This window comes from Solanum tuberosum, unplaced genomic scaffold (assembly GCF_000226075.1).
Source record: "Solanum tuberosum cultivar DM 1-3 516 R44 unplaced genomic scaffold, SolTub_3.0 scf00116, whole genome shotgun sequence".
NCBI lineage: Eukaryota > Viridiplantae > Streptophyta > Magnoliopsida > Solanales > Solanaceae > Solanum > Solanum tuberosum.
This window is the reverse complement of record NW_006239040.1, coordinates 1,434,847-1,445,833: the sequence shown is the minus strand read 5'-3', so window position 1 is coordinate 1,445,833 and position 10,987 is coordinate 1,434,847. Positions and strand designations below refer to the sequence as shown.

Sequence of the window (10,987 nt, the reverse complement as noted above, 5' to 3'; positions counted from 1 at the left end):
ACTATTTTCAGTTAATAAACAATGTCATGAATGAGACTTTTCTCAAACGAAAATGAGGATGAACCATACTTTTTAACAAATGACATAAATGAATCTTTTATTAAAATTTCGATAATATATTTGAGCCATTATCCATCGAAAGAATAAAAAGTGAAAAGTAAAAAGAAAAGATCTCGAGGAAAAGTGGGGTCTTTATGGTGGGGGGTGGGGTGGGTGGTAACTGTATTCATGTCTCAACTTGGTCTATTTTATTTCTAACTTCTGCTACTCTGTTCCTCACTTTTGACTTCTGATTTTAGTGCCATCCATTTGATATTTATATGCTCAGATTATTTTTTTTGACTTTATCTTTGCTTTCACACACCCCACCCCCACCCCCCCACCCCCAACAAAACTTTCTTCTTCCCCTCTTGTCTGTTCTTTTGCACCATAGTTCATGGATTAACCTCAAAGACTTTAATTGTAAGTCCCCTTTTCTTGATCCATTCTTCTTTTTATCTATACTTTTGTAAAGATTTTCATTAAATTAGCAATATAATTAAGTTTTCTGTTTTCATTTTTCATTTAATTTGAGTCTTGATTAGTTTACTTGCTATGCTATCATCTGTTTTTGTTGTCTAAAAGTGCTTATATACAAATTTAAAGCTGAAGGGGTCAATAAATCTTTATTGGTTAACATTTATGGGGTTGGTCTCTTTTTTGCTTATATACAAATTTACAGAGATTATTGCTTTGTTTTTTTCTATTTTTGTTTTACTAGTTAAATGAGTCTTGATTAGTTTGCTGGTTATGCTATTATCTGTTTTTTGTTGTCTGAATTGATTGTATTCAAATTTACAGCTGAAGGGGTCAATAAAGATTCAATCTTTATTGGTTAACATCTATGGGGTTTGTCCCTTTTTTGCTTTTATGCAAATTTACAGAGATTATTGCTTTGTTTTTCTATCTTTTTTGACTTGTTTTGACTAGTTAAATGAGTCTTGATTAGTTTGCTGGTTATGCTATCATCTGTTTTTGTTGTCTGAATTGCTTATATACAAATTTAAATGAGTCTTGATTAATTTGCTGGTTATGCTATCATCTGTTTATGTTGTATGAATTGCTTATGCGTGTTTATATACAAGTTAACGGCTGAAGTGTTCAATAAGGAGTCAATCTTTATTTGGTTAAATTTTGTGGGGCATGTGCCTTCTGGGGTGGAAATGAAAAACGATCAAGTCTTTTAAAGGTAGGATGATTTTGGAGCCTAAATACTATGTACTAATGGTTGTTCTTTTTTCTGATTATCAGTTCACTTACATGTCAATATTTTGCAGAAGCCACTAAAAATGAATCATCCATAAAAATGAAACTAGGATTTGGAAGGTTTTCAATTTGGAGCATTTTGAGATAAAAGAAGGAGAGGGAGAGGTGGTTAAGTTTTGTGTGTGTGTGTGTTGGGGGGTGGGCTAGCAATTTAATCATGGAATGTCTATTGCCTGATCAAATGCAATTTTTTTTTTTTGAAAAAGATGTCCTAGAACATGTTATTGGATTAATGAGAGGTTCCTCTTTTCTTGTTCTGGAGATTGTGTGTCTGAACAATACTTTTGAGATTTTAAATAAGGCTGATACCAAGATTCTTTTTATATGTCTACTGATATGATGATATTTAAAAAAGATACTAACCTTACGGTTTTGAGATAGTAAGTTTTCTATCTAATGTCTGAAGCTTTGGATATTGGAGTTCCAATGGAATGGATATGACCTCTTTGCACTTTGGTTGAAAATTTGTAAACTTCTCGAGTCAGCTAACATCGGTTGCTGAACAATAATGTAATGCTTAGGAGCTTGACTACAGCTAAGAAGTTGTGGATTTAGTGGTTTTAGGTGAGAGGAAAATGTGACAGGTACGAGACAAGCAAGTTTCTCTTGTGGTATTTGTTTCAGTTTGCGGCTCAAACTTAACATATATCCATTTTCTGAAATTCAATTATGTGGTAAGAAAACTGTCATAGCTACATAATTATCTGATTATGTGATAGGAGACAACGAGTCACACACAATAGGGAAGATCAAAGCACCTAGTTTTGGGTGAAGACAAAAAAATGTTCGTTCGATAAATTCAATAATATTTTTGAATCAGATTAATGTATTTGTACATGTTAGAAATGGTTACCATTTCTTTCAATGATGCTCTGACTATGTAGAATTCAGGTTCACATAAGCTAAATCCTCAAAGGCAGAAAGCTTAGCTGTATAGGACTTGTGCAAAACCTAGGCTAAAAACGTTTAGCTCACAACTTTTAAACTATCCTCCATTAGAGTAGGAGTGAAGTTCTTGTGTATCAGCTAGCTTAAGGGATTCGTCTCATGTAGCTTCTGCATCTACTCTAGAAATATACCAAGTAAGACATCTTGGAAAGATTCGGGAATAGTATCTTCTATATTTCCCTCCTCGCTCTAACTCGGCCACAAGAGAGGACGGGCTTCAGGGAAATGAGACAGTAAGTGAAGAGATTTAGCAATAACTGTGCTTCTTTCCTCCCCCTCCCCCTTGCTTTCCCCTTTTAAATAAAGGGAAGAATGATTGGGTTGAGCAACATAAGGTCTCAAGTTCAAATTCCAACTGAGACAAAACACTAGGTGGTTTCTTCCCATCTGATCTAGCCTTGGTGGATGGAGTTACCTGCTACCTATTGCTGGTGGGAGGTGGCATGTATCTCGTGGAATTAGTCAAGGTGTGCACAAGCTGGCCCAGACACCACGGTTATCAAAAAAAAAGGGGGAAGAAAGATAGGAGAAGGAAGGATGGATCTGCTAGGTAGATATGTCGCAGCAAGGCTTTACAGAAAGGTCGTCCGTTTTGTAACTCGAGCATTGGTTATTACAGATCTTGTGAATGAGTGACTAATTAGAATATTTTTAGCATCTGTGTCATTTTGAAAACACTTGATTGAACAAGCAGGATCCGCAACATCTAAAATTCAATTTATTCCAGTTGCCTTCTTCATTTTTCTGAACTCAATTTTTCCTTTTTCTTTCATGTTAGAAATTGTTGTTGAACTAGCTCAATATATGATTCTCTTTTCGTGGTTCCATTTTGGAAAATAAAGCTTGCTGACATGGACTCCTGATGGCTTTAATGCGAGTAGAGAATGATGTAAAATGGCAAGGCTCTTGCTCTATGCAGGCAGAATTGATCTCAATGTTTTAGTCTTTCATGGCCAAAAGTTAGATTGAACTTAAATCCTGAACTTAGAATTTTTTGCTTTATTGCAGTTACTATATATGTGTTTGATTGTACAAAATGTTTGATTATGGTTCCAAGTCCCAAGATCTGGATGGGCAGCCAAAAAAAGTTTGTAAGGTACTAAAAAATCTTTTGTTAAGGTTATTAAGCTTTTATTTCAGTCCACTTCTTTACGCATATATTTTGGGGTTACATGTTCTTAATGTGAAAGATGGCAGTTGGAGCTGTGGGCTAAATACAATGTGTTATATGGTGAACTGTTGAAAATTTTGTTGTAAATCACTGCATTCTAGGTTTTTTGCAGATACAATCTTACCCTCGCTGTATTTGAAGATTGTTTTTGACACTCTTTTGGTTGGAATATACATTTTTCTATTAATTAAAGATAACACCTAAGATGTTACTGTTTAGCATTTAAGCAATTTATGGCTGATGAACAGGGCGGCTTGACATGAACAATGTATTTATGGTCATTTGTTGAGTCATTGATTATTTCTCCTTGAGTATCCCTACCTTATAATGCTTCTTCACATTTTTTAGGTTGAATGACTTTGATTGCGGACTAACCTCAGCGTCGACACCGTAGCAGCAAATAAATGTGGCTTCATCATGGAAGCTTTAAGACATTCTGGCCATGCAACTAGCAGCCCGTCAAGGTCTTTTAAGAGAGGAATGAGAAAAGGATCTGAAGGACTGAAGTCGATTGGTCGATCACTAGGATTTGGTGTCGCTAAGGCAGTATTTCCTGAAGATCTGAAAGTTTCAGAGAAGAAGATTTTTGATCCTCAAGATAAATTCCTTCTCTTGTGGAATAAGCTGTTTGTTATATCATGCATTCTGGCCGTGTCTGTGGATCCTTTGTTTTTCTACCTTCCAGTTTTTGATGACAAGTCAAATTGCCTTCAGATTGATCGAAAGCTAGCTGTGATAGCCACAACGCTTCGTACCGTTGTTGATGCTTTCTATCTTATTCACATGGCACTTCAGTTTCGTACAGCTTATATTGCACCATCATCTCGAGTTTTTGGAAGGGGTGAACTTGTGATAGATCCTGGACAGATTGCTAAAAGATACTTGCGATCCTATTTTATCATCGATCTTCTTGCTGTGGTTCCCTTGCCTCAGGTTTAAAGAAATGCTTTATATTTTTTGATGTCTCTTTAAATTGAAACTTTATTTCCTATAGTAAACTACCATGGCTCTTACGGTCACTGACCTTATACTCCCTCCATCCTAATTTGTGTGGCACCGTTTGACTTGACACAAAGTTTAAGAAAGAAAGGTAGACCTTTGAAATTTGTGATCCAAAACAAACCTTAACCATTTGTCTATCTATAATTTACTATAAATGAGTATTTTATTAAGGGTAAAAGGAGAATTTTAAAGTTATTCTTTCTAATTATAGAAAGGTAACAGTCTTCTTGGGACGGACTAAAAAGGAAAGTGTGCCACATAAATTGGGACAAAGGGAGTATGTTGTTTTAAAATGATTGTCTCCTTCTTGTTATATCATGCTTTCGCTTTTCAAGGTTCTTTGTTCTTACTGTTCTGAATGTGATTTGAGTGGGATTTTTCATCCTGATTCTCTTCCTTTCTGTCTTAGGATACTGTCGATGAATGTTTTGATATGTTTTGTCTTTTTATTAAACTATTTGTTTATGAATCAGCCCATACTGCTCTTTTGATGTATGGCCTATCATCATTCACTTTGCTTTTCCGTTTATGGATCTATACAGATTGTAGCTGGGAGATTCCTGCAGAGATCGACAGGTTCTGATGTACTGGCTACCAAACAAGCTTTACTCTATATCATTTTGCTCCAGTATATCCCCAGATTTGTCCGAGTTATACCCTTAACGTCAGAATTGAAAAGAACTACTGGTGTCTTTGCTGAAACTGCATGGGCTGGTGCTGTATCGTATTTGCTGTTGTACATGCTTGCTAGTCACGTAAGCTACTTATTAAGTTGCCGAAATGTTTGCTATCTGTTGCTAAGATAATTATTCATTGCATTGTTTTGAAATGTAACTCTTTTTTTTCTTTTGTGTAAAATTGTCTTCTTTGTGGAGGTGGAAGTTCTGGTTTCCTGCTGTATTCTGTCATTTTGCAGATTATTATGAGGGAAAATCTTTATTAATATGCAATCTCTGTTAATATCATCTTCCTTGTCTTAGATGGATTGGAGCTAAAACCACATCCATAAAGTAAAATTAATTTGTAACTGAAACGATTATTTGAAAATAGGTGGAAAACTTTTCAACAACTATATCTGTTGTATTGGTTTAAAAGAAATGCAGCGTGCTATCCGTTTTCTGGTTCAATTGCATGTATACAGAGTTTGCTGTTTCATTTTCCAACTAGAAAATGTTCACTTGTTCTGCAAAGCATATGCAAATTATATGATTTTTCTTTGAAATTTCGGATTGCTCATCTTTACAAGAGCATCGCAAAGGTTATCTTGAGGTGGAATTTCTGATTGTTCCTTACTTCCATTCTCGTTGGTTCTTTTCAGATAGTTGGCTCCTTTTGGTATTTGCTTTCTGTGGAACGCTATGATACATGCTGGGAAAGAGCTTGTAGTCATAACGCAACATGCCAAACTGATTTCTTGTACTGCGGCAATCAAGACATGACAGGGTATAATGCTTGGAGCAATATCAGTGAATCGGTTTTAAATGGAGCATGCCCTCGGAGCGGTGACAATCCACCATTTGATTTTGGAATTTTCGGGCAGGCTTTGTCATCAGGCATAGTTTTCTCGATGAAGTTTGTGACTAAATATTGCTACTGTTTGTGGTGGGGACTCCAGAATTTAAGGTGGCTTTACTCTTATCCTCAGCTAACATTCTTCTGATCTCATTTGCTTTAGTCTCTCGTATTTTTCAGGGATTATGCCTAAGGAATGAAAAACAAAGCATTAAAATTTTCCATCACATTACTACTAAATCCTTTTGTTGTTTGAAGTGTACATTTATGCCTAATTACTTCATTGTAGTTTACCATTTGCTTAACTATATGTTGATTAAACATTACTTGAAAGTTGTATGAAAAGTCTCCAATGTACTAGGTTTTGCATATTATGACTATTTCCTTTTGGCACTTCGTCATGCTCTCTATAGTATTTTGCCATGGCTTTTCCACTTCCGCCTTCTTTTTCCAAACTGTATTGAATTGCTTTTTCTTGAGCCGAAGGTCTATCAGAAACAACCTCTCTACGTCCCAAGGGAGAGGTAATGTATACGTACACTCTACCCTCCTCTATTCCTACTCGTAGGATTACACTGGATATGTTGTTGTTGTTGCTTGTTGGCGCTCACTTAGGTTCTGTCCCTACCTGATCGCCTATAATTCAACGTGAACAGGACTTTTGTGTTAAGGTAACAAGATTATTGGGTGGTAAGACTATAATGTTTTGTGGGAGTTATAGGGGAGATATAAGACAAGTGCCCTTAGGACTTTGGTCTAGTTGTAACTAGTAAGAGCGCAACTTGTGATGTGTAAATTAGGTGCACGTTACAGGTTCAAATCCTACCGCAAACAAAAGCCTGGTTTTTATGTAGAGAACGATGGAGGGACAAACCCAATATCCACCGAGTTTCTAACTGTGTACCAATAGCCTGCAGAGATTTATCTGTTATTAAAAAAAAGTCAAGTTCCTAATTCAATTGTTCCGGAGTTCCAGTGTGACATTCTTTTTCCTATTGAGTACGAGGAGAACAGGAATTTCCTGCTAATCATGTGCTATCATCGTATTTAAATGGTTATTATTCCAATGGCTTTTTCGGTTCATATTGTCTATCAACTAATTGGTTTGACAAAGGGGTAGTGTTTTCCTGTTACTGAATCATGACAGCCGATAATTAAATGTGAACACTAATTCAATATATTCCAATAATATATGCTTCTTTTGGTTCATATTGTCTATTCACTATTTGGTTAGACCAATATTATTGGTAGGATTTTCTTTTCGTTTTTGTTCTCTACCCAGAGGACTGAAGAGGAAAAGAAGAAGTGACTAAGCTGGAGTTCGGAAAACTAATTAAATGAATATTTACGTTATTTTGCTTTTCATATGCTAAGGTACATCATTGTTAATAAACGTTTGGTGAACTTGTTCTAATGGCATTTCTTTTTTTCTTGTTTTGCTTGTGCAGTACCCTTGGACAGGGACTTCAAACTAGCACATATCCCGGGGAGTCTTTATTCTCTATTGCACTAGCGATACTCGGACTCATTCTCTTTGCACTGTTGATTGGTAACATGCAGGTAATGACCGAATGCTAGTAATGTAGCTTCTGCACTGACATATCTTATAGAGATTGCTTGTCATTTTGTTACTAACAGAATATTGTGTGAAAACTTCAGAAAAATCAGTTGCAAGTGGTTATGATACTGGTGCTTGATGAAAACTGAGTTCTCAAGACATTTTACAGTTTAGATGCACTTAGTGCAACCATTTAAAAAAAATGCACTTCGTGTATTTCTTTCGGAAGAAATGGGTTAGGCATAACACATAAGCGCACACTCAAACTTGGCCTTAGTTGGCAAGTAAACACTTCAACTTTGAGTATGCACATCTAGACACCTCAACTCGTCTCCACTGTGTTAGTTGAGCACTCTAACTTACAAAATGATCACCTAGACGCATCCAAAATTATGTACCATATCAGCATCGGGTGTCAAGAGACACAACGGGGACCAATTGGGGTGTTCAGTTGCCAGTTGAAACCAAGTTGAGGTGTGTAGATGTGCACTCTCAAAGTTAGAGTTCTTGCTTGCTAGATGAGGCCAAGTTTTAGGGTTTGTTTATGTATTATGCCATTAGATAATGCCACTTTGTTTCAAGTGAAAAGTTCTTCTGCAGTGTTAAATAAAGTGCTTTTCTCTCAGCAACAGTTAAGAGTTTGCAGTAGTCATGAGACATACAGAGAGCTTATTCATCGGTTTTTAGATTACGGTAAATGTCATAGCATTTTTAAGACAAATAGTAATTTCAATGGAGGTTTAGGATCTTAAGCTATGCCGTTGTAGAGCACCACGTTGATATAAGGCTTTGTTGGAAACCTCCTGGACATGATATTTTAAATACGAGACCCGTTGCTGTTGTTTATTCTTCCTTTGGCTCCCCATCTCTCATTTCTTCCAAAATGATACTAAAAATGAAGTTTTTAAATTAAGGAAGACTCTCACGAAAAGAAATTCTGAACAAGATGCCAAGGGACAGAATTTTCGGATTACTCGCACTATGGCATCTGAATAATGTACTCCTTTCGTTTGATCAACCGACTCGCATGAAAATTACATACACCGTCAAAATCAAAACTGTTATTCAACAAGAAATTCATTTTACGATTTTCAATTTCGTTGAAGTGTTTCTGATAATGGCATTTGTATCCATGGGAATTTTGTACTCACGAGTTTGGTATTTTGCTATCACAGACATACCTTCAGTCTCTTACTATTCGACTTGAAGAGATGAGAGTTAGAAGGCGTGACTCAGAACAATGGATGCATCACCGATTGCTTCCACAAGAACTACGAGAACGGGTAAGGGGCTATGATCAGTACAAGTGGCAAGAAACACGTGGAGTGGATGAAGAAAATATAGTTCAGAATTTGCCCAAGGATCTCAGGAGGGATATTAAACGTCATCTTTGTCTGGCTCTAGTGAAGAGGGTAACCAAATTTTATATTCCTGCTTTTTCGATAATATTTGTTTCTCCACCTTGAATCAACTTGTCTAATAATCTGTTGCCTAGACCCTCCAAAAATGTTGCTGCATCAGTGTCAGGTCCTCCAAAAATGCATAGCTCTTGGAGGACCCAACACACATCTGGCGATATTTATGAAGAGTCCGAGCAACATAGGTATCATAGTAGTCATGGTACTATCGTTCTTCAATAATAGAGAGGCCGAATCATGATACGATTAAATACATCCTTGCTTTAGAAATAGCCTTGCCTCAGCTCTGCTCTCATAGAAAAATTGATTATACGACAACATACCTAGTGAAATCTCACAAGTGGGGCCTGGGTAGGTTAAAGTGTACCCACACCTTACCCCTACCTCATGTAGGTAGAGAGTGTTTGCGAAAGACCCTCTGCTCAAGTGCAGCAAATCAAAATAGCTATGAAAAGGGAAAACGACAGTGTAGAAAATATAGCAACTAATAATCTGGTCTTAGTAGTGTTCTTTCTTTTATTTCATGTTTTCCTAGTTTCTTGCTACAATCCGATGGTATAATGGAGGTGATGAAAATGTTTGCTCCACAATTGAAGCTCTAAAGCATGCTTCTAGAGTGAGCGACCGAGCATTCATTTTATGACTAGGACAAACGATTCTACGGCTGCTAAGCTTTACGTTATTGTCTTTTGCTAGTTTTACTTTACTAATATTCCATTGTTGATTTTCAGGTGCCTCTATTTGCAAATATGGAGGAGAGATTGCTTGATGCAATTTGTGAGCATCTAAAACCCTGTTTGTACATCGAGAACACTTACCTTGTTCGAGAAGGAGATCCAGTGGATGAAATGCTCTTTGTGATACGAGGTCGCCTTGAGAGTGTGACAACTGATGGTGGGAGAAGCGGTTTCTTCAACCGCAGTTTGTTAAAAGAATCTGACTTCTGTGGAGAAGAACTTCTTACTTGGGCACTAGACCCGAAATCAGGTTCTAACCTCCCATCTTCTACTCGTACTGTGAAAGCACTAACAGAGGTAGAGGCTTTTGCATTAATAGCAGATGAGTTGAAATTCGTCGCCAGTCAGTTCAGAAAGCTCCACAGTAGACAGGTACAGCACACGTTCCGTTTCTACTCACAGCACTGGAGAACTTGGGCTGCTTGCTTCATCCAAGCAGCATGGAGGCGTTTCACGAAAAGGAAACTTATGGAACTTCAAAGAAAAGAAGACGAAGAAGCAGAAGCATTGGCCGGGGCCAGTAGTAACTCGGGTGGAGCTTCTTTTAGTATTGGGGCAACGTTCTTGGCATCGAGATTTGCAGCTAATGCTCTCCGAGGCGTTCACAAGAATCGAAATCTCAAGTCTGCTAGGGAGCTTATGAAGCTGCAAAAGCCTCCAGAACCTGATTTCAGTGAAGATACTGAGTGAATTTTGTATGCTTTTTTGCTTAGACTTGTTGATCTTTGCAAAAAGCTTGATGTATAATTCATGTTTATTAGTCTTATTGCTTCATATTTATGTAAGAGTTTTAACTTCTATACACTGATACTGATTGTGTAAATAAATATTTACATTTATCATGTCGCCTAAAAGGTAGCTATGGGTAGCTGCCCGTGATAAGTGGAAAACAGGGCATATAATTTACTATTCCTTTCGTTTCAATTTATTTGTCTGGTTTTGACTTGATACGAAATTTTAAAAAGTAAAAAAGACTTAAATTTTTTAGTTTAAAAATTTCATAGTATTAAACTAAGGATATGTAAAATATATCAAAATGTCTTTTAATCTGTGGTTTCAAACGTCTCACGTGAAAAGTTAAAATTAAAGATTAGCCAAAAAAAGAAAGTAACACTGATCATTTTGAAATGACTAAGAGATCCAATCTTATCCTTGAAAAATGACTTTCATCGTATCAAACTCATTAACACTGATCATATGCATGGTTGCATGGTTTTACTATCTTTATTCTTATGTCAATCGAACTGTATAAAAATATCAATAGATGTGTGTCAAATCCTCAAAAAAAGAAAAGAGTGTCATTTTAGAAGTCAACAAAAGTACGACAATAATTTTT

The 10,987-nt window shown here is 36.5% G+C and overlaps 1 protein-coding gene across 3 annotated transcripts; it reads left to right on the top strand.

Annotated features, from left to right (window-relative positions):
* The first annotated feature begins 283 nt into the window (after nt 1-283).
* LOC102596228 (probable cyclic nucleotide-gated ion channel 5) lies at nt 284-10,575 on the top strand. Of its 3 annotated transcripts, XM_006350041.2 has the most exons (9): nt 284-462; nt 3,032-3,150; nt 3,262-3,349; nt 3,773-4,357; nt 4,969-5,181; nt 5,745-6,049; nt 7,387-7,498; nt 8,672-8,908; nt 9,646-10,575. In XM_006350041.2, exons 4-9 carry the CDS (start codon nt 3,842-3,844, stop codon nt 10,339-10,341), a joined length of 2,079 nt encoding a protein of 692 aa, XP_006350103.1. In that variant the 5' UTR covers nt 284-462; nt 3,032-3,150; nt 3,262-3,349; nt 3,773-3,841; the 3' UTR covers nt 10,342-10,575. The 3 variants fall into 3 exon arrangements, with proteins under 3 accessions (XP_006350103.1, XP_006350104.1, XP_006350105.1); XM_006350042.2 differs by lacking the exon at nt 3,032-3,150; XM_006350043.2 differs by lacking the exons at nt 3,032-3,150; nt 3,262-3,349.
* Nucleotides 10,576-10,987: the final 412 nt, after the last annotated feature.